Here is a 25,306-nt window from a genome sequence, read left to right as displayed (position 1 = left end):
GCCAGGCTGGTCTTGAACTCCTGGCCTCAGATGATCCACCCGCCTCAGTCTCCCAAAATGCTGGGATTACAGGCATGAGCCACCTCGCCTGGCCCAAACATCCATCTAATACTTGGTGACAGGCCACATATCTTTGAATATACCAAAAAGTTAAAAATTATCCAAGCATGGTAGTGTGCACTTGTAGTCCCAGCTACTGGGGAGGCTGAAGTGGGAGGATTGCTTGAACCTGAGAGGTGGAGGCTGCTGTGAATGAAGATCACGCCACTGCACTCCGTCCTGGGTGAAAGAATGAGATCCTATCTCAAGAAAAAAGCAAAAAAATCTAAACCTTGCGTGCCTAAAACCATAAAACTGGGCACACTTAGATATTTCAAATGTCTTCTCTGAGTCCCTGAACTCACTCAATTTTGACTTATAATCTTTATGAAATAGAAAGCTTGAAATTTACATCTAATTATATTAATTTGTTTTTCATGTAACATTTTGTGCACTCTGGGATCAAAGAAAGACTTATCAGAGGGTGAATTCTGAGATCATTTTGCGGGTCTCCCTCTAAAATTGTTTTCTTTCCATTTTCTATTTCTTACTCCCTGTTTGACCTTTGTTAATTTTAATTTTTTCTGACATGAGTAGCTTGGTTGGAGGGTAATATGAGATGGTGCTTATGAATGCTCCTAACTGCGGGCATGTCACATCATAGGTATTAAATATAAATAAAGTTTTCTCCTCTGTTCTTTCTGTATTGTTGTATCTTCATTTCTTTTTCTTCTCTCTCCTTTTCTTTAAACTCCTAGTTTTGCTTGATTTTTTTCCCATACTCTACTTTAATCTGTAGGAGACAAAAATTCTAAACATCCCATTCTCAATTGCAAAATAAACTTTTAAAATCCCCCAGAGATTGCACAACATAGTCCACCATGGGAAACACCTGAGCAGTCCTCCTAGGGCACTGAGGTTAGGCCTAAACACCCTATTGTGCCCACTTCAGCCATCTCCTGCCTGAGAGCGCCATCTGCTGTCTGTTAGCCAGAACATCCCAGCGCTGGGTAAGAGGACTCCCTGATCACCGCTGGATGACCCTGGCCTGCCTTCTCCGGGGATGCCCTCAGAACGCTCACGCCCCAGCCGCTGCAGCCCCTGAGGGTGAGAGGACTCCCTGATCACCGCTGGATGACCCTGGCCTGCCTTCTCCGGGGATGCCCTCAGAACGCTCACGCTCCAGCCACTGCAGCCCCGAGGGAACACAAAGAGCTGTGAGGATGCCCCGGCTCCTCCACTTCCCTTCTCGCGGTTGGAATCGGGGTGCTCACTCCCCTCCTCTATATTTTTTTCCCTCCCGGCCCCCAGTATGAGAAAAGCCTCCTCAAAACCCCTCCAAACACCCCTCTCACATATCTCATCCTGAACCTCCAAGCCCTAGGCTTCATGGATTTCATTAAAACTGAACACCTTATTTTCCTCTGTAACGGGGCCTGGCCCCAGTATAAACATCCAAGACCTCTGAGCCTTAGGCTTGGCAAACTCCATTAAAACCAAACACCTTATGTTCCTTTGAAATGTGGCCTAGCCCCCAGTGTAAACTGGACAATAATAGTCAACGGCTGGAAAACAAAACATTCAACTTCCAATTTAACGTGATTTAGAAAATTTCCTCCAACGCAATGACAAGTGGTCCAAGGTACCCTACATCCAGGCTTTTGCCTGCCTTCGTTTGTGCCTTTCCCTCTGTAAGTCCTGTTCACCTTACAGATTCTGCTCTTAAATGAGAAGCCTGCCAAAATGCCTCCCCTTCCAGACAAGCCCTCCTCCTCTGATTTTGATCCCACTGATGAAACCACTCCACTAGCCCAACTTCCACCACCCTCTCCTCCTCCTCCCCCTTTGGCTCACATACCCCCTTATCCCTGTCTTCCATCTTCCCTTCCCTCTCCCCATCATACCCAATCTTGTATCAAGCCCCCTTCCACTGAAAACCAGACACATGCCCAAAGGGCCTGCAAAGTTCTCCTCTTGGGGGAAGTCGCGGGGGCCCAAGGCATAGTTCAAGTTCATGTTCCTTTCTCCCTAGCCAGCCTCTCCCACCTTGAAAAGAGATCTGGCTCCTTTTTCACAAATCCCACCTCCTTCCACAAGGAATTTCTCTATGTCACTCAATCTTATGACCTTACCCGGCATGACATTTATGTTATCCTCTCCTCCTCCCTCACCCTGGAGGATAGGGAACGTATCTAGACAGCCACCAGGCCCAGGCAGACAGCATGATGCTGCATGATGCCTTCACCAACAAGATGCTGCTCATAATGCAACAGGAACCTTAGCTGTCCCCAGAACTAACCCCAATTGGGATTATCAGATAATTTCCACAAACAGAAATGAGGCCATATAATAACTCCTAGTTGGCATGGATGAAGCCACCCTTGGCCAGGCGTGGTGGCTCACGCCTGTAATCCCAGCACTTTGGGAGGCCGAGGCGGGTGGATCACAAAGTCAGGAGATCGAGACCATCCTGGCTAACACGGTGAAACCCGTCTCTACTAAAACAAAAATTAGCTGGGCATGGTGGTGTGTGCCTGTAGTTCTAGCTACTCGGGAGGCTGAGGCAGGAGAACTGCTTCAACCGGGGAGGCAGAGATTGCAGTGAGCCAAGATTGCACCACTACACACCAACCTGAGTGATAGAGCGAGACTCCATCTCAAAAACAAACAAACAAACAACAACAACAACAAAACCTTAGATACATTCTCCCACCATGGCTGCCAGTCTCAAAGGTATTACTAAGGCATGTTCCATTTGCACTCAAAATTCCCCTCAGGGAGCTCTCAGACTACCTCCTCTCCCCACACACCAAAGACACCAGGGCAGAACTAGCAAATCAGCTTCACCCACATGCCTCCCATAAAACAAGTCCAGTACCTTCTGACCATAGTAAACACATTCTCTGAATGAAGAAAAGCTCTTCCTACCACCACCAAAAAGGCATACCTCATCACTTCTATTCTCCTCACCCATATTATTCCCCAGTTTAAACTCCCCTCTTCCATCCAGTCAGACAACAGGTCAGCATTTGTTTCACAGGTTAACTAACAGCTGGCAAAGCCTCTAAACATTAAATGGGACTTCCATATCCCTTACCACCTCCAATTTTCTGGAAAAGTTGAACAGGCCAATGCCCTTTTAAAGCAACAACGGGCCAAACTCTCTCTAAGAGGTTAAATGGCCCGTAATTCACTTTTCCCATTGGTCCTCACTGTGATTCACTTTTCCCATCGGTCCTCATGTGTTTACAAGCCATTCCCTGAAAGCCCCTCAGCCTAAGCCCATTTTAACTCATGTGTGGACGCCCTTGTTTCCTCCAGAATCTCCCTGTATCTCCCCATCTTCTATACGGGATACTTGGCTGGCATTACTCCTCACTCAATATCTAATAAGACAGGACCCTAACGCTTACTTGCCCAAGCCTGAAAGTCCATTCTCCAAATACTTTTTCCCGCCCTACAACCATGGGACTGAGTCTGGATCACAGACTCCTCCCCTCTCCAACCTAAGTGGACGGGTCCTCACCAGGTTACCCTAGCGACTCCCATGGCGGCAAAGCCAACATCCTCTCCACACTCACTACTCCAAACTAAAACCAGCACCAGACCCACATCCAAACATTTTCTTACCCCAAAAATATTCTTCCTTTCTCACAGGACCAACCTTGCTGTGCTTAAAAAAAATTCCCCATCCTGGCTAACCCCGTGAAACCCCGTCTGTACTAAAAAATACAAAAAACTAGCCGGGCAAGGTGGCGGACGCCTGCAGTCCCAGCTACTCGGGAGGCTGAGGCAGGAGAATGGCGTAAACCTGGGAGGCGGAGCTTGCAGTGAGCTGAGATCCGGCCACTGCACTCCAGCCTGGGTGACAGAGCGAGACTCCGTCTCAAAAATTAAAAAAAAAAAAAATTTTCAAAAGTTGCAAATCCAGGAGGCCCTTGTCCTTAACTCTCCACCTCCAATTTCAAATCTTTTATCTCAAACCTTATTTCAGATCTTTCCTGGCATCCCTTCCCTAAGTTGCTGAATAGTCCACTTCAATTTCTCACACAAATCCAGTGGTTCTCATCTCTTTCTGTTAACCCATGCACATGGACCCGGTCAAAAACAAACCTGTATCTCACCTACTCAACCAATCCATCCCCAAAACCTGTTTAGAATTTTGCTCAGCTAAACACCTTTCTCACCCAATCCATCAAATTCACCCATACCGTCACATGCAGGGTTGTCACCCTCCTTCACCTCGTAATCTCTAAACTAAATATGTTACAAGTTAAATTTCATAAAGCACCCATAGGGATCTTATATCTACCCCAAATTTACTTGCATTCTTGGCCCTTTTATGTCTCAGCCAAACCTACCCTAAACCGGCCCATGATGCCTTTGTTGGACAGATTTCCCCATCCCTTTGTAATCCTACCCTCACTCATTACCAACCTTTCCCCTCTCTGCCAGCACCACTCTCCTTGTATTCAACTTAAGGGCACTCCCTGGAAAAAATATACAAAAAGTTCCCCCAACTGCAACCTTTATCCTTCTGCCCTGTCAGGACCACAATGGCTATTAGTCAACAAAAGCCCATTTCTTCCTCTTTCTCCAAAACCAAACAGCCCTCCCCACCTCCTCCACCTTCTCATGGCTCGCTGGCTTCACTTACAACCTTTTGCTTGTCAACCCCTCGTCTTTTCTTTCTGTGTGGCACAAACTCCTTTTTTTTTTTTGAGATGGAGTCTCCCTCTGTCGCCCAGGCTGGAGTGCAATGGTGCAATCTTGGCCTACTGCAACCTCCACCTCCGAGGTTCAAGCAATTCTCCTGCCACAGCCCCTAGAGCAGCTGTGACTACAGGCACCCACCACTGCATCCGGCTAATTTTTGTATTTTTAGTAGAGACAGGGTTTCAACATATTGGCCAAGCTGGTCTCGAACTCCTGACCTCATGATCCATCCGCCTCGGCCTCCCAAAGTGCTGGGATTACAGGCATGAGCCACCGCGCCCAGCCTCAAACTCTTATCTTTGCGTGCCAACAAGTTGGTCAGGAACGTGCACCCTAGTGTTTCCATCTCCAGACATTAACATTTTGCCTAACCACCACACCATTCAGGTTCCTTTAGTAATCCCTATTTCCTACTTCACACACACCAAGCAGGCTGTACGCTTCATTCCCCTGTTTACAGGACTAAGCATCTCCGCTACACTGGGCACCAGAATAGCAGATTGCCTCTTGCTTAAAGCCCCTAATCTTCCTCCTCCTAATAGTAACAATTGGCTCATGCACATTTTATATCCCACTTTATCTCTTGAAGGTTGAACTGCCTTGTCCAAACAACCACCCAGAAACATGTTAATACCATCCTTCTCTTCCGCACTGAGTCTGGTATCAGTGCCTCCAGGTATCAGTGCCTCCAGGAAAGCAGCTGTGAAGCCAGATGTCCACTGCTTCAAAATCCAAACTCTGATTGCAGCACCCCTGTTCAGCAGGAAGCAGCCAGATAATCAACAATGTCCTTTTATACTAAAGTAAAAGGCAAGCATGTCAGTCCAAGCTGCACCATTTTGTAACCCCCCTGCCACTTCACAGACCCTGATCAGAGTGAAATATTCCACAGGGGCTTGGGCCATGAGTAACATCCTGTCCAACCACCTGACTTCTTTATCACATACTGCTGTGCAAAGGCCCAAGGAACATCCTTATCAATACCTCCTGGGCAGCAAGCCATACCACCCAGACCTCTCCTGCCCAGACCCCTATTTACCCCAGCCTGTAAGTGGCAGTGGGCTCCAGCACTAAGCTGGTCCCCCCCTGCAGGTTCTTGCAATCAACTGGTGTTACTGTTGAGTCAATTTGCCCTCCCTGTGTCTTTTTTTTTTTTTTTTTTTTTTTTTTTTTTTTTTTTTTTTTTTTTTTAGTAGAGATGGGGTATCATCGTGTTAACCAGAATGGTCTAGATCTCCTGACCTAGTGATCCGCCCCGCCTCAGCCTCCACAGATGCTGGGATTACAGGCATGAACCACCACACCCAGCCCTCTGTGTCTTTCTTTAACCCTCGCCTTCCCTTCAAAACCTAACAGGGACAGTCGCAGTGATGTCTGTAGCAGTGGGCAGAGTGGGGAGAAGTCTCCCTCTCCACACCTGGGACTGAGCACTGGGGCCACTTGGCTGCTGGGACAGAACTACACTCCTCCCTTACAGAGCTGATCACTGTGCTCACATCTTTGCTGGAGGCAGCGCCATCTCTCACAGCCTGCAAAAGGGAGGTATTTGGGCACTGTAAAGTATGGGCTCTGGTTTTCTTTTTCCCAAGAAGTGCTGTCTTGGTATGCTGCACTATCCCTCTGGAGCAGCACTCCCTAAGGGCTGGACCACTGGCAACCTTGCTGCCACCCTGGGTCCAGCCAGCCCTGTGCAGCTCCCACAGTCTGAATGGGCACCATGGAATGTCTTTGGGGACTCTCATATGTGGGGAAAGACAGACAGATCAGACTGTTAACAGTCTGATCATAATGTGGAGATACAAGGACTGAGGTGGATTTTTTGTTTTTGTTTTTGTTTTAAATGGAGACTCGCTCTGTTTCCCAGGCTGGAGTGCAGTGGCATGATCTCGGCTCATTGAAATCTCTGCCTCCCAGGTTCAAGTGATTCTCCTGCCTTAGCCTCCGGAGTAGCTGGGATTACAGGTGTGCAGCACCTTGCCTAGCTACTTTTTGTATTTTTAGTAGAGACGGGGTTTCACCATGTTGGCCAGGCTGGTCTTGAACTCCTGACCTCGTGATCCTCCCGCCTCAGCCTCCTAAAGTGCTGGGATTACAGGCGTGAGCCACTGCACCTGGCCAGGACTGAGGTTCTCTAGGCAGGAAACAGTCCCCCAACAGCTGCACCCCAAGTATGGTACTCCACCACTGCCACTTGTTCCTGGGGAAGCAAGCAGTCCAGCACGAGTTGGTAGTCTAATGTAATGCCCTCAAGAAGTCACCAAATTGTTGCCCACACCAGTATTTGGCTTTGCAGGGGTGCTCTCCCACAGTTCAGACACCAGTGTTCACCACAGGGGCAAAGGCAGCCAAAACACTTCAACATACCTGTATTAATCTATAGCCCAACTGCTATAAAGAACTGCCTGAGACTGAGTAATTTTTTTTTTTTTTTTTTTTTTTTTTTTTTTTTTTTTTTTTTTTTTTTTTTTTTTTTTGAGGCAGAATCTCACTCTGTCGCCCAGGCTGGAGTGCAATGGTGCGATCTCGGCTCACTGCAACCTCCCCTTCCCGGGTTCACGCCATTCTCCTGCCTCAACCTCCTGAGTAGCTGGGACTACAGGCGCCCGCCGCCACACCCAACTAATTTTTGTATTTTTAGTAGAGACGGGGTTTCACTGTGTTAACCAGGATGGTCTCGATCTTCTGACATCGTGATCTGCTTGCCTCGGCTTCCCAAAGTGCTGGGATTACAGGCATGAGCCACTGCGCCCGGCCCAAGACTGAGTAATTTTTAAAGTAAAAAGGTTTAATTAACTCCCAGTTAGTTAAACACAACCTATACACAACCCTCTTGTTTCACAGTGGAAGAACGCTGTCAGTTACAGAGGATAGATTTATTAATTCACCAGGCATGACATGACACACTTCAACAGAACAAAAAAGCACTCATTTAGCTTGAAACAAGGAAGATGTTCCAACACACAGGTGATGGGGCAGCACAGCCTATGTGGGCCTTTTATCTTTAGGGAAGGCTCGAGGCCCATCCCTATGTAGTTGATGCAACTATGGTTTGAAACTTACAGCCCAGGGAGGGTACAGGAATTCATAAAGTCATTGAATTAGTTGCTCTGACATTGACCTTGGCTACAGGAGGTACACAGGTCCTTAGGTCTTTGGAATTCCTGTAATACCGCACCCCACATAGCCATAGTTACTGGGACGTTTGTGAGTGCTCCTTTAGAGAGGACTGAACCACCCTATTGCAGTCTCTCCCATGTCCTATTAATCCAACCACTATTTATTTATTTATTTATTTATTTATTTATTTATTGAGACCGAGTCTCGCTCTGTCGCCCAGGCTGGAGTGCAGTGGCCGGATCTCAGCTCACTGCAAGCTCCGCCTCCCGGGTTTATGCCATTCTGCCTCAGCCTCCTGAGTAGATGGGACTACAGGCGCCCACCACCTTGCCCGGCTAATTTTTTGTATTTTTAGTAGAGACGGGGTTTCACCGTGTTAGCCAGGATGGTCTCGATCTCCTGACCTCGTGATCCACCTGTCTCGGCCTCCCAAAGTGCTGGGATTACAGGCTTGAGCCACCGCGCCCGGTCCACTATCATAGAATATGGCTTCCAGCTGGGCGCAGTCACTCACACCTGTAAATCCTGGCACTTTGGGAAGCCGAGGTGGGTAGATCACGAGGTCAGGAGTTCGAGACTAGCCTAGCCAATGTGGTGAAACCCTGTCTCTAATAAAAATACAAAAATTAGCCGGGTGTGGTGGTATGCACCTATAGTCCCAGCTACTCGGGAGGCTGAGGCAGAATTGCTTGAACCCAGGAAGCAAAGTTGCAGTGAGCCGAGATCATTCCACTGCACTCCAGCCTGGGCAACAGAGCGAGACTCTGTCCAAAAAAAAAAAAAAAAAAAACGAATATGGCTTCCATCTGGCCCTAAAGGTCAATAGCCAGGAACATACACCTAGATAGTGTTTTACTTCAGGACACATAGCTCCCAGCAGGTCACAAGAGACAGCTATCCCTCTTCAATGCAGGGGAAATATGGGAAATCTGTATAGGGATACCCAATGCATACTGTTGCCCAATGCCTTAAACATCAAGGCAACTGATTTCTCCTCAAATTGTAGTCTTCTGAATACAAATAACCTTTGTACTCAGGGCTCGAGATTTTGTGCAGAAGTCCTTCAGACTTTCCCAGGAGGCTTCTCATGGCAGTGCCAATTGGTCCAAATCTGCATGAGAGCTGAGATTTTGCGTCCTACTCCTCCCTCTGGAGCTCACAAAGGTCCCACAGAAAAAACATTCATGCTTTTATTCTAGCAGAGACCAATTCTGTTCAAAACCCACTGCAGACAGTGACTAGATTTCCAAGAGTGAAGGTAGCTTAAACAATGTGACCTTTATTATCACAAAACCGACCAGGGTATGTGAGTGCATTAGGGGTGAGAAGGAGTTCAGTGTGGGTGACTGGCAGGTTGGAAAATTCCATCCCAAGTGTCATGATGACACAGGATCCTTTCAGTGCCACTTCACCAGCCAGAAACCTCCATGGCCGAAGCACCTCTGCCCAGACATCGCTTGGCCTGCTGGGCTCACTCCACCCATTCAGTCCGGCAGGCTGTGCTTGGCTCATGCTACCAGCCGGATCCTGTGCCCACTATGGCTCTGTGCTTGGCCTACAGCTGGTCCAGGCGTGCTGCGACCGGCTTCTGCCTGGGGAGCTGGTGTCTGGACAAGGGGGACACAGTAGCGCCCAAAAACTCAGAGATGTCAGCAACTACGGAGCCCCAAGGGGTGTTACAGCTTTTGCTCAGGGAATCCCAAGGTCTGAGCCCCAAGGAAGCATTACAGCTGATTTGTGTCACAGCTTGTCTGTTCCTACCGTCCACACACTTCAGTGAATGGGGGTGTGGCACAGCTGGTTTCGTCCTGCCACCCTGTGTGGGCTGGCCTGGCCCTGCTGCCACTGCTTCCTGTCACATGGGGTGGCTGCCTGGGGCTGGTGGAAGGCAGGAGGGCTGCAGTGTTAAAGCTCCTTTCACACCCGCCATTTGGCAGTTTCCGAGTTCTTGTCCCACAACCAAGAATGACGTTATGTGGACACCAGAGAGTGAGCCAGGCAGGGAACTTTACTGAGTGGCAAAAAAGCTCTCAACAACAAGAGGGGACCCGAAAGTGGGTAGCCCAGTATGTAGCGGGGTCCAGGTTATGGGCTCAGAATGGGGACTGCATACTGATTGGGCCATGGGTGAGCCTGGAAAAAGCACCATTCGATTGGCTAAAAGGCATTGAAGAAGTTCTCACTCAGTCATGGACTTGGAACTGGCAGCTCAATTTTCAGGCTTTAAACTGTCTTTGGCTTGAAGTTTGGGTTTCACCAGGGACCTGTCCTTAGTCTGCCTAGGAATTTATCTGCGTCCTACCACTATCAATGAGATAACCAATACTTTCCCCTGGAGAAAGGAAATTTCTGCAATCTGCCTGCCAAAGCCAGTCCATGTCTTCTGTCCAAGGCTGATGTCTATGCCCTAATCAATCATAGGAGTGGGGGTGAGGCCTCCAAAGTGTTCAAGTGACTAGTGAATTCTTCAGATAGAGAACACAGCATGCTGCCATAACTGCGTTTTTTTTTTTTTTTTTTTTTTTTTTTTTTTTTTTTGAGACGGAGTCTCGCTCTGTCACCCAGGCTGGAGTGCAGTGGCCGGATCTCAGCTCACTGCAAGCTCCGCCTCCTGGGTTTACGCCATTCTCCTGCCTCAGCCTCCCGAGTAGCTGGGACTACAGGTGCCCGCTACCTCGCCCAGCCAGTAGAGACGGGGTTGCACCGTGTTAGCCAGGATGGTCTTGATCTCCTGACCTTGTGATCCGCCCGTCTCGGCCTCCCAAAGTGCTGGGATTACAGGCTTGAGCCACCGCGCCCGGCCCATAACTGCGTTTTAATGTGACTAAAGTGCTACACACCATGGCTCTTTGCCAGTTGGTAGAAAAGAGATGACTTTTTTAATAGGCCCTGGCAGGGGCATAACTCTGGCAAAGGCCCCAGTCAAGTTGAAAAGAGCAACACAGTTCACAAAATCTTCCCATATATCTGGCAGTATAGACAATATCCCTAGTGTGGATGTTTAGATGCAGGAGGCTCAACTGCTGGCTGTCTCCCTAAAAAACTAATCTCCAAAGCATTGCTCTACTGAGTTATTATGTTAACAAGGAAAGATCACATTGCCTTCACTTCTATTGTTCTCTAGGGTGAACGTGCTGGCACGAGATAAGATTAGGCTAATGGCTAAAGACTTTCCAACATTCGCTAGACTCATAATACCTTTCTGGGTTTTTCTCATAGCAAGAAACAACCCAATGTCACTTGGATACACAAAATCAGAACTATTTATTACCTATAGCTAAGAATGAGAGAACTTGGGTGAGGTCCCACAGAGGGATGCATCTGAGACAGAGTAACAGCAACCTGAGGCTGCAGGGACAACTTAGGGAAGGCAAGGGGATTGCATTAGCTATGTTTTCCATGTTCCCCATGGATTGGCTAATTTGAATAATTTGGGCTGGAATACAGCAGTCTGGAGTGTGAAAGCCCATTAGCCTTGTCCTCAAAACTGAGTCTCACACACATACCTAAAATGTGTGGTACTCACATAAAGACAGACATATGACCAATACAATAGAGAATCCACATATAAACCATGGCACATACAGACAAATGATTTTGACAAGTGTGCCAAGACTACTCAACAGAGGAAAGATGCTCTTTTCAACAAATGGTGCTTGGAAAACTGGATAGCCACATGAAGTGGACTTTTGCCTTAAAACCATATGCAAAAATGAACCCCAAGTGGATTAAAGATCTAAATGTAGCCAGGCACAGTGCATTACAGCTCCTGCCTATAATCCCAGCAATTTGGGAGGCCAAGGTGGGTGGATCACTTAAGGCCAGAAGTTTAAGAACAGCTTGGCCAACATGGCGAAACCCCATCTCTACTACAAATACAAAAATTAGCCAGGTGTGGTGGCATACACTTGTAATCCAAGCTACTAGGGAGGCTGAGGTGGGGTGATGGCTTGAACCCAGGAGGTGGAGGTTGCAGTGAGCTGAGATTCCACTACTGCACTCCAGCCTGGTGACAGAGCAAGACTCTGTCTCCAAAAGAAAAAAAAAAAGACCTAAATGTAAGACCTACAAATATAAAATTCTTAGATTAAAACATAGGGAAAATGCTTGGCATTGGATTTGATACTAATATATATATATATATCATCAAAAGCCCAGGTAACAGGTAAAAATAGATAAACTGGACTACGGTCATCCCTTGGTGTCCGTGGGGGACTGATTCCAGGACCCCTTGTGGATACCAAAATCATCTGATGCTCAAGAAGTCTCTCATCTAAAAAGGCATAAAGTTTGCATATAACCTACACACATCTTCCTATATAATCACTAGGTTATTTATAACATCTAACACAATGTAAATGCTATGTAAATATTTATTATAATATATGGTTTAGGGAATAATGACAAGAAAAAATGTCTGTTCGTGTTTAGTACAGATCCAACTACCCTTTTTGTTTTCCAAATATTTCTGATTAATGATCAGTGCAATCCATGGATGCTCCAAATACTTTTGATCCATGGTTGCTTCAATCCATGAATACAGAACCCAGAGACAGAGAGAGTCAACAGTACATCAAAATTTAAAATTTCATCAAAGGACACAATCAACAGAGCAAAAAAGCAACCTATGGACTGGGAGGTAATATGTCAAAAGCATATATTTGGTAAGGAGTTAATATCCAGAATGTATAAAGAATTTCTACAACTCAACAAAAAGCAAAGAGTCCCATTAAAAATGGAAAAAAAGACTTGAATATTTTTCCAGATACACAAATGCCTAACAAGCACATGAAAAGATCCTCAACATCATTAATCATTCACAAAATAAAAATGAAAGACACTATGAGATTCCACCTCACATCCAACAGGATAGCTGCTATGCAAAACAAAAGGCACAACAAAAAAACAAAACCCAAAAAACAGAAATAGAAAATGAACAATGTTGGTGAGGATATATATAGATTGTAATCCTTGTGCACTGCTGGTGGGAATGTACAATGGCACAGGTACTACGGAAAAAGTTTTCTCAAAAATATTAAAAATAAAAATCTGGCCAGGCACGGTGGTTCACGCCTGTAATCCCAGTACTTTGGGAGGCCAAGGCAGGTGGATCACAAGGTCAGGAGATTGTGACCATCCTGGCTAACATGGTGAAACCCCATCTCTACTAAAAATACAAAAAAAATTAGCCAGGCGTGGTGGCGGGCACCTGTAGTCCCAGCTACTCAGAAGGCTGAGGCAGGAGAATGGCATGAACCTGGGAGGTGGACCTTGCAGTAAGCCGAGATCACACCACTGCACTCCAGCCTGGGTGACAGAGCAAGACTCTGTCTCAAAAAAAAAAAAAAAAAAAAAAAAAAGAAATCCAATATGATCCAGCACTACCATTTCTGAGTATATACCCAACAAGAATTGAAAGTAGAATCTTGAATAGACAACTGTATACTCATCTTCATAGCAGCATTATTTCAATAGGCAAAAGGTGGAAGTAACCCAAGCATCCATTAACAGATGAATGGATAAATAAATGTAGTATATAAATAGCACAGAATATTTTGTCACCTAATAAAGGAAGGATATTCTGACACATTATACAATGTGGGTGAACCGTGAAGACCTTATCCTAAGTGAAATAAGCCAGTCTCAAAAGATAAATACTGTATGAATCCACTTATATGAGGTACCAATAGATATGAAATTCATAGACATAGAGTATAGAAATATAGTTGAGACATTTCTGGGGAAGTAGGGAAGGGGAATGAGTTGTTGTTCATGGGTCCAGCATTTTACTTTTTTTGCAAGAGGAAAAATGTTCTGGAGATTAGTTGCATAAAAATGTGGAATTTATATAACATTACTACCCAATTACAATAGTCAATGGTAAACTTTCTCCATTGTGAAATCTCTGACGTTTAATGAGGCTGGAGTTTTAGCTAAAGAATTCCCCACACTCATGGAGCACACAAGCCTCTCTTCACTGTGGATTTTCTGGTGATGAACCAGGTGAGACTTTCTAATAAAGGCCTTCTGGCATTCGCTGCACTCATAAGGTCTTTCTCCACTGTGGATTTTCTGGTGCTCGACAAGGATATGCTTGTGGCTAAAGGCTTTCCCACACTCTCTGCACTCATAAGGCCTTTCTCCAGTGTGATTTCTCCAATGTTTAATGAGGTTGGAGTTGTAACGAAAGAATTTCCCGCATTCGCTGCACTCATAAGGCCTTTCTCCCGTGTGGACTCTTTGGTGTCTAATGAGTCTGCAGTGGTACCTAAATGATTTCCCACATTCACTGCATTTGTAAGGCCTTTCTCCAGTGTGGTTTCTCCAATGTTTAACGAGGCTGGAGTTGTACCTAAACAATTCCCCACATACACTGCACTCATAAGGCCTTTCTCCAGTGTGAATTCTCTGATGTCTAATGAGTGTAGAGATGTACCTAAAAAACTTCCCACAGTCATTGCACTTATAAGGTCTTTCTCCGGTGTGAACTCTCTGATGTTTAATGAGTGTGGAGCTGTCCATAAAGAATTTCCCACATTCCCTGCACTCATACGGCCTTTCTCCAGTGTGGACTCTCTGATGTCTAACAAATGTGGAGCTGTACCGGAAGAATTTCCCACATGTGCTGCACTCATAAGGCCTTTCTCCGGTGTGAACTCGCTTATGTCTCATGAGTCGGTAGTTGTACATGAAGGATTTTCCACATTCTCTGCACTCATAAGTCCTTTCGCTAGTGTGAACTGTCTGATGTTTCATGAAATTGGCACTGTACTTAAAGAATTTCCCACATTTGGTACATTCATAAGACCTTTCTCCTGTGTGGATTTTCTGGTGCTCAACAAGGGAATAGCTGCAGGTGAAGGTTTTCCCACATTCACCACATTTGTAATCATTTTGTCCAGTCTGAAAGGCTTCTCTGTCCTCTGTGTCCCTGTATGGCTTCCACTCACTTTGAGGGCCCTGGTGCTGGAGAAGGCATGAGGCGGCTGGTAAGTCCTTCCAGCCCTCCATGCATGTGAAGATCTCTTCTGCCATGTGAACTCTGTGGTTCTTCCCAAATGAAGGTATCCAATCATCCCCTCTGGAAAGATTCTCTCCAATTTGCTGCTTTGGGTGCTGAAAAAGCTCTGCCTCACAAATATATATGTCTTGCTCAGGATGAATTCCACTGTGCTCAACCAGGCACAGAATGTCTTTCAAGGGTGGGTCACATGTCTCACTAGGGTGGACCTTCTGGGTGGACAGACAGGACTTTGAAGTTGTAACCTCTGGCATTCCTACAGAAAAACCTTGCTGTGAAGGTGCCTCCTCATCCTCAGCTCCATGCCAACAACCTGTCAGAACAGAAATGCGGGTGAAGTGCATGCTGACTCTGGTGGAGAAGGCAGCTCCATCACAATGTGTGTCAGGCACACACACAAATAAGGCCATGGGACTGGGGACATCATGGACATTAAGGCCAGTGAGAGGAGGGTCCACTATGTAGGACTGGGCCTGGCGAGGGCCCATAATGGGAGAGCCTTGATGATGGTAAGCATACAAAGGAGGGATACGGTACAGAGAGAGAAGGCAGGATCTCCAACTAACTCCTCTGCACACAGTCATCAACAGGCCATGGTTGCTGGAGACTGGAAAGCAGTGTGTAGAAGGTTCTCTCCAAACCCAGAGAGATCAGACTGTGACAGAGGAGCTGGTGTTCACGGATACATGCAGACTTCACGCTACCTTAAATACAGGTCACGTGTTGGCAGGCATTCAAAGGGAGCAGTGGAAAAGAATGGGTGAGGGGTGGTGGCCCCAGAAGTACAGACTGTGGGGCATTGGAGGTGCAGGGGCCAGCAATCATACTAGAAATGATAATGGGGAAGAAAAGGTGGAAATTTGTGGCCAGTGGCCCTGACAGCAAACAATGGTGAGCACAGGACAGGTTCCCAGGGTGATTTGACTCCAGCTGTGACATCAACCCTCTTCCCAACTCCCAGGCACCAGGACCATGTCCCTGAGCCTCCAATGCCATTGTTGAAGTACTAGCCACCCTCTCAGGTGCCTAGGGCCCTCTCTAGGGGAAAGAGAAAAAGCGTAAACAGCACATGTCCAGAGAGATCGAGCCCATGGCATCCCACATTCTACAATCCTAAGAACTTCACATAAGAGTCCTGTGTCCTGCACAATTAACCCAGTAGTCCCCAAAAATAGTGACCAGGGCAGTGCCTGAAATTCCAAGCACAGGAAGGCACCAAGAAATAGCAGCGAGAGAAAGGGGACAACAGAACACAGGTCTCATGTGTTTGCACAGAGTAACCTGATCAGGGACAGACAAGGCTGGTGGGGTCTCTATGCAAAATTCAACATTTTGGGTTCCTGAGCCCTTTATTGTAAGCTTCAGAGCAGCAGGGATGGGGACGCTAGGAAAAAGGGGGTATAGAACACACAGCCGCCGGGCGCGGTGGCTCAAGCCTGTAATCCCAGCACTTTGGGAGGCCGAGACGGGTGGATCGCGAGATCAGGAGATCGAGACCATCCTGGCTAACACGGTGAAACCCCGTCTCTACTAAAAAATACAAAAAACTAGCCGGGCGAGGTGGCGGGCGCCTGTAGTCCCAGCTACTCGGGAGGCTGAGGCAGGAGAATGGCGTGGACCCGGGAGGCGGAGCTTGCAGTGAGCTGAGATCCGGCCACTGCACTCCAGCCTGGGGGACAGAGCAAGACTCCGTCTCAAAAAAAAAAAAAAAAAAAAAAAGAACACACAGCCTAGCCCTGCCTCCCACAGCATATATGCCAAGAAACAGGGAAAAGAAGCAGCACCCACGGTGTCACTGTGGGAAACGCAGAGCTGCCTTTGGGTAAAAAGGGACAACACAGCCCAACCGGGACATTGGGCAAGAGTGAGGGCCTTACCTAGTGAGACAACACAGCCCAACCCAGGACACTGGGCAAGAGTGAGGGCCTTACCTAGTGAGATAACACAGCCCAACCGGGACACTGGGCAAGAGTGAGGGCCTTACCTAGTGAGGACAACAGGGCCAAATTCTCCAGCATCACATCGCGGTACAGCAACCTCTGAGCCTCATCAAGGTGCCCCCACTCCTCCTGGGAGAAATATATGGCCACGTCCTCAAAGACCACACGGCCCTGCCAAATTGGGAAAGATGAATACATGAGCAGCTTCTTTTCAAGCTGTATTTACTTACGTTCTCTATTTATTTTCTACTTATATTTACCACCCATTAAACACAGGGACAAACTAACAGCCAAATGTGTTTCCATCTCCCCTACCATCCTGGGCACATATTCTGAACCACCTCCGTCTCTAACTTTCTCAAACAAGCCAATATTTCCCATGTTCTAAATCAACCCAGGGACAGGTACTGCACAACTAGGGATAGTCCCAATAGCCCACGTGTCCTGGAATTACTAAAACTAGCCAAACTATCCTGATACCCAGCCCTGCCTTGTTTTCCTTGGAAACCCCAACAGCGTCTGTGGACTAAACTAAACTTTCCCCTCACTCCAATTTTCCTCCTAACCAAATATGGGGCCTCACCATGTGGCCCTGTGTTATGTGGTGTGTACCCTCCTTAGGGAAATGCAAGGAATACATATCTTCTTTCAGTGTCATTGGCCTGTCCCTGGCATCACTCACTCACATCCATAAATTAAAACCCTATGGGTGAAATGACTGCTACATTTCTCTCTCCAGGATCTCATCCCTCTCCCCATTACCTCCATTCCTTGCTCAATCTCCTCCACACTCTCCCAGTGTGGAAGAGACACCACATCCAGGTGGCATGAGTGATTTTTCTCTCCCCATTTCCATTGGCCACCGTGTCCAGCACACAGAGAAACTACATGAAGGACAAGGTAGAAAAGTACCATCTAGAATGTGGGCCTCCCATGGGGGGATCCATCCTCTCCCGCCAGCCAGTTTCCATGGAGTCACCCAGATCTTGCCTCCCAAGACAACCAAACTCAGACTCATCCTCCTCCCTTGAGCTACCAGGGGCAGGGCCTGGGGCCTCCATTCACACTTCTCCTGCCTAAACATCAGTCTTTGGTCAGCACTCCAATCCCAGCTCTCACACCTCCACTCCTGTCAATTCCACAGACACCTCCCAGCCCACACCACAAGCATTTCCTTCACCTCCTAACAGGCCACTCTGCACACGGAAACCAGGTGGTGCACGGCAAATACGCTCAGCATCCAGTTCACTCCCAGTCCTGCCCCAGAACACCAAAGTCTCCTAGCACTGGGGGCAGCCCAAAGCCCTGCTTTGAAGGTTCCCTACATGCCCCTGTTTCTCAGTTCACTGTCAGGAGCCCAAACCAACCATGTGAGGACTTCACATACTCTCAGCTGTGTCCTGCCTCATGGACACAGGATTGTAAGTTTCCTGAGGCCTCCCAGTTATGCTTCCTGTTAAGCCTAAAGAACTATGGGTCAGGCACAGTGGCTCATGCCTGTAATCCCAACACTTTGGGAGGCTGAGGAAGGTGGATCACGAGGTCAGGAGATCAAGACCATCTTGGCCAACATGGTGAAACCCTATCTCTACTAAAAATACAAAAATTAGCTGGGCGTGGTGGTGTGAGTCTGTCGTCCCCACTACTCAGGAGGCTGAGGCAGAAGAATCACTTGAACCTGGGAGGCAGAGATTGCAGTGAGCTGAGATTATGCCACTGCTCTCCAGCCTGGGCCACATCTCAAAAATAAACAAACAACAGAAAAAGAACTGTGAGCCAATTAAACCTCTTTTCCTCATAAATTACCCAGTCTCAGGTAGTTCTTTGTAGCAATATGAAAATGGACTAATATAACTCCCATGCTCACCTCAATCCAACTGATGCTTAGCAACTCTCCAACCTCACCCTATTACCCCCTCATCAACCCCATCATGTCCACTCTCCTTCAGAAGCCTTTCTCACTCCTATACCCCACCATCTCACACACACTCATCCCCACAAACACTCCATTTCCTCATTTGTCTAGTGACTCCCCCCCACCACACATGTACCCAGTAAGAGACCCAGTTCTCATGCCCCATTCCAATTCTCTATCGTCAAACAGTACTGCCACCATAACCTAGAGATGCTGTCACCTAAACTGAATCCACGGCTTCATCCTGGTCCATATGACAGCCACTGTGGTGTGGACGTTTCCAACCTGAACTCCTCCACCAGGAGTCTCTGAGACATCTGTGGCCTGAACAAACACTGACTCCTCATACTCACTCTGAAAATTCCTTCTACTGCTGACTTCTCCCATTTTAGCTGATGGAGTATCTATGCTTCCAAACAAAAACCATGGGGCCACTCCTGATTCCCCTTCCATCCCACCTCCCTAGCTCCCTCACTCTCTACATCATAAAATGTGGGCAGCTCTAGTTAAAACTGAAGCTATGACCACTCTTGACAAGCCACCACCAACATCTACCTAGACTTCTGCAGGAGCATCCTCTCAGATCTCCCTGCCATTACCCTCACCTCCAGTCTGTCCTCCACTCAGAAGCCAAAGGAAGTCCCTTAAACTAGGGTCCTATCACTACCTCTTTTGCTTTAAATCTTCCCCACCTCCCACTTCCCTTAGAATAGAGACCCAGGACCTAGGCTGTCATTCCAGGCCTGATGTTCGTGTGTCTCTAGCCACCTCCCACTCTGCTCGCTATTCCTACCAGATGTAACAGACACTTGCAGTTCCCCAAAAATCCAGCTCAGTCTCTCCTCCAAACATTGAAATATTCTGAATCCTGTGCCCAGGAGGCCCTAACATATCTTATCAGATCAATTCTCAAAAACGGGGACCAGTCCATGTAACCCAGCATCCAACTTACAATACTGAAACTGGTGAAAGCACCCACTCTTCAGACATAAGAGAAAGACAGGAAGAGGTTCTGGCACCTGCCAAAACCATCTGGGAGATAACCGGAGTGGGTGGACGGTAGGAAGCACTCTACTCACCTGTGTAGGGTCCGTTTCTGCCATCACTAGGGGACCCTGAGGGAAGAGAAAGGCCATGAGAAATGGACAGCCATGGAAGGATCCTACAGGCTGAGATGGACCGCCACCTCTTCTGCTCTGCCTGGGAGCAAACTGATCTCAATTCATCGCATAAAGTTCCTCAGGCCTCAGTGCTGCAGCTCTGTGACCATGGAAAAGAACTGAACCCACCTGAGCTTCAGTGTCCCCATTTGTAAATAGATTGTAAGAATAGCTGCCCCCTCACAGGGCTCATGTAGTATCAAACATCAGTAGCATATACCATATATCAGCTGCTAGGGTCCACGAATTAATGCTTTTGTACATGTGTTCAATACAAATGAAATAGTGGGGTTTTGAAATTTTCATGTATGTTTTTAGCTTAATATTTTAGAGGATGTGATATTAAATTTTTCCATGGAAAGCAAATGAGATAAATTAACATCAAACCAATTATGAACCACTTTTGGAAATTTAACTTAATAACTTCACTATTAACTGCCTACCTGTTTGCACACACTTAGAAAGATATTGTCTAATTAGGGTTTAAATCAGTATGTGTTTCGTACATTATTAAGTTAATGAGTTATAGAGAGGGGAAGAGAAGGCAGGTCAGGTACTGGTCCTTTCGGCAACCAGGTCTACCTGCTGCAGAAGCTTCTAAAGTGAGCTTGCCAGGAGACCTTGGTTGGAGCAGCAGATCATCCCCTCTTGCCCTTACATGTAGAGAAGGAGAAAAAGCAGTGCTCTGGTCTAGAACCCAGCTACTCCACCAGCCTCAATAACATTTCTCTTGTTCAACAGAGAGTGGCCCTGAGGGTCAACCAAGCCTGCAGATGTAGAATCGAAACCACCTCACACCTCAGCCTCCATCCCAGGCTATCTGCTTACTCAGTCCAGGCCTCCCTTTTTACAGATACAATCCAGAATCCCTGTTAGGCCAGGTCTGTGCCTTTCTGAACAGAGTATGATGTCTGTGGAGCCACCAATGGTCTGGCCCCCAAGTCTCAGCCCTCTGCTCTCTCACCACAGAGCCCACCTGAAATGACAACCCCAAGATTTCCCTCAAATTAAGTCCATCTGACTTCAAATTATACTACAAGTTGGTAGTAACCAAAATAGCATGGTAATGGTATAGAACTAGACACATAGGGAGTATAGCTCAATGGTAAAGCATTTGACTGCAGAAATAAGACACATAGATCAGTGGAAGAAAATAAAGTTCCCAGAAATAAAGCCACATATCTACAGCCAACTGATCTTTGAGAAAGGCAACAAATACGTACACTAGGGAAAGGACACACTTTTCAATAAAAGGTGCTGGGAAAACTGGATTGCCAGATGAAGAAGAATGAATCTGGACCAATTTCTCTTACCATATACAAAAATCAACTCAAGATGAATTAAAGATTTAAATGTAGGACCTGAAACTAAAAATACGAAAAGAAAACCCAGGGAAACCCCTTCTGGACATGGTCTAGGCAAAAAATTCATGAATAAGACTTCAAAAGCACAAACAACATAAAGAAAAGTAGGCCGGGCGCGGTGGCTCAAGCCTGTAATCCCAGCACTTTGGGAGGCCGAGGCGGGTGGATCACGAGGTCAGGAGATCGAGACTATCCTGGCTAACATGGTGAAACCCCGTCTCTACTAAAAATACAAAAAACTAGCCGGGAGTGGTGGCGGGCGCCTGTAGTCCCAGCTGCTTGGGAGGCTGAGGCGGGAGAATGGCGTGAACCCGGGAGGCGGAGCTTGCAGTGAGCCGAGATCACGCCACTGCACTCCAGCCTGGGAGACACAGCGAGACTCCGTCTCAAAAAAAAAAAAAAAAAAAGTAGACAGATAGGACCTAATTAAACTAAATAGCTTCTGCATAGCAAAAAGACTAATCAACCAAGTGAATGCACAACCTGAAAAATGGGATAAAATATTTGCAAACTATGCATCTGACAGGGTATTCATATCCAGAATTTACAAAGAACTCAACAACAAACAAAACAACAACAACAAAAAAACCTCATTAACAGTAAGCATAGGAAATTAATAGACATTTTTCAAAAAAAGACATATAAATGGCAAAGAGACATATAAAAAATGCTCAACATCATTTTTTTTTTTTTTTTTTTTTTTTTTTTTTTTTTTTTTTTTTTTTTTGAGACGGAGTCTCGCTCTGTCACCCAGGCTGGAGTGCAGTGGTGCTATCTCGGCTCACTGCAAGCTCCGCCTCCCGGGTTTACGCCATTCTCCTGCCTCAGCCTCCGGAGTAGCTGGGACTACAGGCGCCCGCCACCTCGCCCGGCTAATTTTTTTTTTTGTATTTTTAGTAGAGACGGGGTTTCATTGTGTTAGCCAGGATGGTCTCGATCTCCTGACCTCGTGATCCGCCCGTCTCGGCCTCCCAAAGTGCTGGGATTACAGGCTTGAGCCACCGCGCCCGGCCTGCTCAACATCATTAATCATCAGACAAATTCAAATTAAAACCACAGTATCTCCTTACACCAGTAAGAATGGCTATCATTAAAACGTCAAAAAATAACCGATGTTGCCCAGGATATGGAGAAAAGAAAAAGCTTATACACTGTTGGTGAGAATGTAAATAAGTACAACCTCAATGGAAAACAGTATGAAGATTTTTTTTTTTTTTTTTTTTTTTTTGAGACGGAGTCTCGCTCTGTCGCCCAGGCTGGAGTGCAGTGGCCCGATCTCAGCTCACTGCAAGCTCCGCCTCCCAGGTTTACGCCATTCTCCTGCCTCAGCCTCCCGAGTAGCTGGGACTACAGGCGCCCGCTACCTCGCCCAGCTAGTTTTTTTGTATTTTTTTTTTTAGTAGAGACGCGGTTTCGCCCGTGTTAGCCAGGATGGTCTCGATCTCCTGACCTCGTGATCCGCCCGTCTCGGCCTCCCAAAGTGCTGGGATTACAGGCTTGAGCCACCGCGCCCAGCCGAAGATTTTTCAAATAACTGAAAATACAACTACCATTAAATCCACCAATCCCACTACTGGGCATCTACCCAAAGGAAAAGAAATCATTATATAAAAAACATACATGTATTTTTATCACAGCACTATTCACAATAGCAAAGATAGGAAATTAACGTAACTGTCCATCAATGTATGACTGGGTAAAGAAAATGGGGCATATATATACACAAGGTAATACCACTGGGACACACACACACACACACACACACAAAGAATGAAACTATGTCTTTTACAGCAATGTGGATGGAACTGGAGGCCATTATTAAATGAAACAACTCAGAAACAGAGGGTCAAATACCGGTCGGGCGCGGTCGCTCACTCCTGTAATCCCAGCAATTTGGGAGGCCGAGGCGGGCAGATCATGAGGTCAGGAGATCGAGACCATCCTGGCTAACACAGTGAAACCCCGTCTCTACTAAAAATACAAAACATTAGCCGGGCGTGGTGGCGGGCGCCTGTAGTCCCAGCTACTCCGGAGGCTGAGGCAAGAGAATGGCGTGAACCCGGGAGGCGGAGCTTGCAGTGAGCCGAGATCGCACCACTGCACTCCAGCATGGGCTACACAGCAAGACTCCGCCTGGTGGGGGGGAAGTCAAATACCAAATGTTCTCACTTATAAGTGGAAGCTGAATAATGTGTACACATGGACACACAGTATGGAACGACAGACACTGGAGACTCCAAACAGGTAGAAGGATGAGACAAAGATGGGTGATGAGAAATTACTTAATGGATACAATGTACATTATTCAGGCGATGGATACATTAAAAGCCCAGACTTCACCACTACGCAATATACCCATGTAACAAAACTCCACTTGAGTCCTTAAATTTATGCAAACAAACAAACGAAAACCCCAGAGACCTTCCTACTCAATCTGATCCTCAGACCATGCTCCGGCCCAGTCCACGCCCTCCATCCCTCTGGTATGGCCAACCCAATCTCTTTCCTCAGACTCCACACCTTTATATCCACCTGCCTGTGTGACATATCCTTCTTAAGACATTTGAGAACCGTCATGTCCAAAATCCAACCTGTGATCTTCTCCCGGAAATCTGCTCCTTATACTGACTTCCCCAACTCCATTCTTTCCAACGTTTAAACAGAAAAAAACAAAACAAAACAAACACTTGAAACGGCTCTTCACTGCCTTTGTTCAGACATAAGTGAAGCACCAGGAAAACCCACCGGCCCTATCCTTCAGGCCTATGAAGAATCTCATCACATCTCCCTCTCCTGTCACTGGTTCAGCCCCAACCACAATTCTCCTGGGTCTATTGCAGTGGCCTCAGGGCCTTTTCGCCGGTCTCCCTGTATCCATCCATTCCTAGCCTGGTTTTCCTAACTTGAAACTTCGAACTCTGGACCTGCCCCCTCCAACTGTCCGTCCCTCGACAACCCTCCATGGTTACTGGCTGCTTAGGCTGCCATTCCAAGCGAGAATTCACAAAACGCTCTTTCCCGCACAAACCACACACACCCCGGGCGCCCCCACACAGCGCACTCGGCAGCGCCTCCATGCCCTGAACCTGAGGTCCCCGAAGGGAGCTCTGAGGCTGCATCAAACCGGCTGATACGGGGACCCCACACAGGAACGCCCCTCTCTTCGGGACAAGGGGCCTGACCGGCAGGGCCCCTTCTAGGGGCTTCAGCACTGGGAGGTGGGGGAGCCTGCGACGGGGCACCCACCTCAGTCAGGTTCATCAGCAAGGCCTCCGCCGGCCCAGTCAGGGAAGAGCGGGGCGGGGGCGACAAAGGCAAGACAAGGACACCGCCGTCCCCAGCGCTTGTCAGTTGACTCACTCCCGCCTCTCCGCGGTGGGAACCAAGCCGCTTCTCGCGCTTTTCCGCTCCGTCACTTCGGTGACGTCAGAGAGCGCCATAGGCCGGACCTAGCGAAACACCAGAGAGAACCAGAACCACGACCACCAGGAGGACGACGGAAGTCCCGCCCCCCGACGGTGCGCACCCACGCACGCAACTGTCACCTTCTAAACCTTTATTGGGTAAGTCGTGCCGCCGAGCGCTGCAGTGTCTTCTGGGTTATGAAGTTTCGACACCGCTTCCGGACTTGTCTTAGAGCGTTGATCAGTCCTTATATGGCAGATAAAGGCCCAGTGGCACTGTCAGGGGAGCTGGGAAACGGAGTCCCCGACTCCAAAGACAGGAGGGGGCTTGGCTTGCTCTTAAAGGCAACACACGATTTTTTTTGTAGCGTAGTGTAGGATATTTACAGAAATGTTAGCAACTTATTATTTAAGACTCTATTAAGCCCAGCTAATTCCCAATGACTACACGTCCAAAGAGACACCCCATACCATAAAGGCACTCGGTCTCTACTCATGCCTGTCAGCCATATTGTTGCTTTTCCAATACACATACAGTTACGCTTTGGAGTCTGTTTAGTAAGCCTCAATATGTTTGGTCCAGAAGAAGAAAGACAGACTACACAGTTAGGGCTATGGACTGGAATTTGT

The 25,306-nt window shown here is 47.3% G+C and overlaps 1 protein-coding gene across 2 annotated transcripts; it reads right to left on the bottom strand.

Moving 5' to 3' along the window:
• Positions 1-12,231: 12,231 nt before the first annotated feature.
• ZNF548 (zinc finger protein 548) lies at positions 12,232-24,781 on the bottom strand. 2 transcript variants are annotated; one of them, XM_050768639.1, is made up of 4 exons: positions 24,519-24,781; positions 19,828-19,863; positions 16,878-17,004; positions 12,232-15,206 (listed from the first exon to the last, which is right to left on the bottom strand). In XM_050768639.1, the coding sequence occupies exons 1-4, from the start codon at positions 24,531-24,533 to the stop codon at positions 13,747-13,749; spliced, it is 1,638 nt and encodes a 545-aa protein (XP_050624596.1). In that variant the 5' UTR covers positions 24,534-24,781; the 3' UTR covers positions 12,232-13,746. The 2 variants fall into 2 exon arrangements, with proteins under 2 accessions (XP_050624596.1, XP_050624595.1); XM_050768638.1 differs by lacking the exon at positions 24,519-24,781 and having other exon boundaries at positions 19,828-21,937.
• Positions 24,782-25,306: the final 525 nt, after the last annotated feature.

The sequence above is a fragment of the Macaca thibetana genome, chromosome 19 (assembly GCF_024542745.1).
Source record: "Macaca thibetana thibetana isolate TM-01 chromosome 19, ASM2454274v1, whole genome shotgun sequence".
Classification (NCBI taxonomy): domain Eukaryota; kingdom Metazoa; phylum Chordata; class Mammalia; order Primates; family Cercopithecidae; genus Macaca; species Macaca thibetana.
Note: the sequence above shows the minus strand (reverse complement) of the source record. Positions and strands in the feature narration are given on the sequence as shown.

What these genes read in the sequence shown, in the direction of transcription:
- ZNF548 (XM_050768638.1), bottom strand. Translation starts at nt 19,884, where the DNA reads ATGGCCTTTCTCTTCCCTCAGGGTCCCCTAGTGATGGCAGAAACGGAC. An exon ending in CAGAAACGGACCCTACACAG is followed by an intron (nt 17,005 to 19,827) that starts GTGAGTAGAGTG and finishes CCAATTTGGCAG; the next exon opens with GGCCGTGTGGTCTTTGAGGA. An exon ending in GGCCCTGTTGTCCTCACTAG is followed by an intron (nt 15,207 to 16,877) that starts GTAAGGCCCTCA and finishes CTGTTCTGACAG; the next exon opens with GTTGTTGGCATGGAGCTGAG.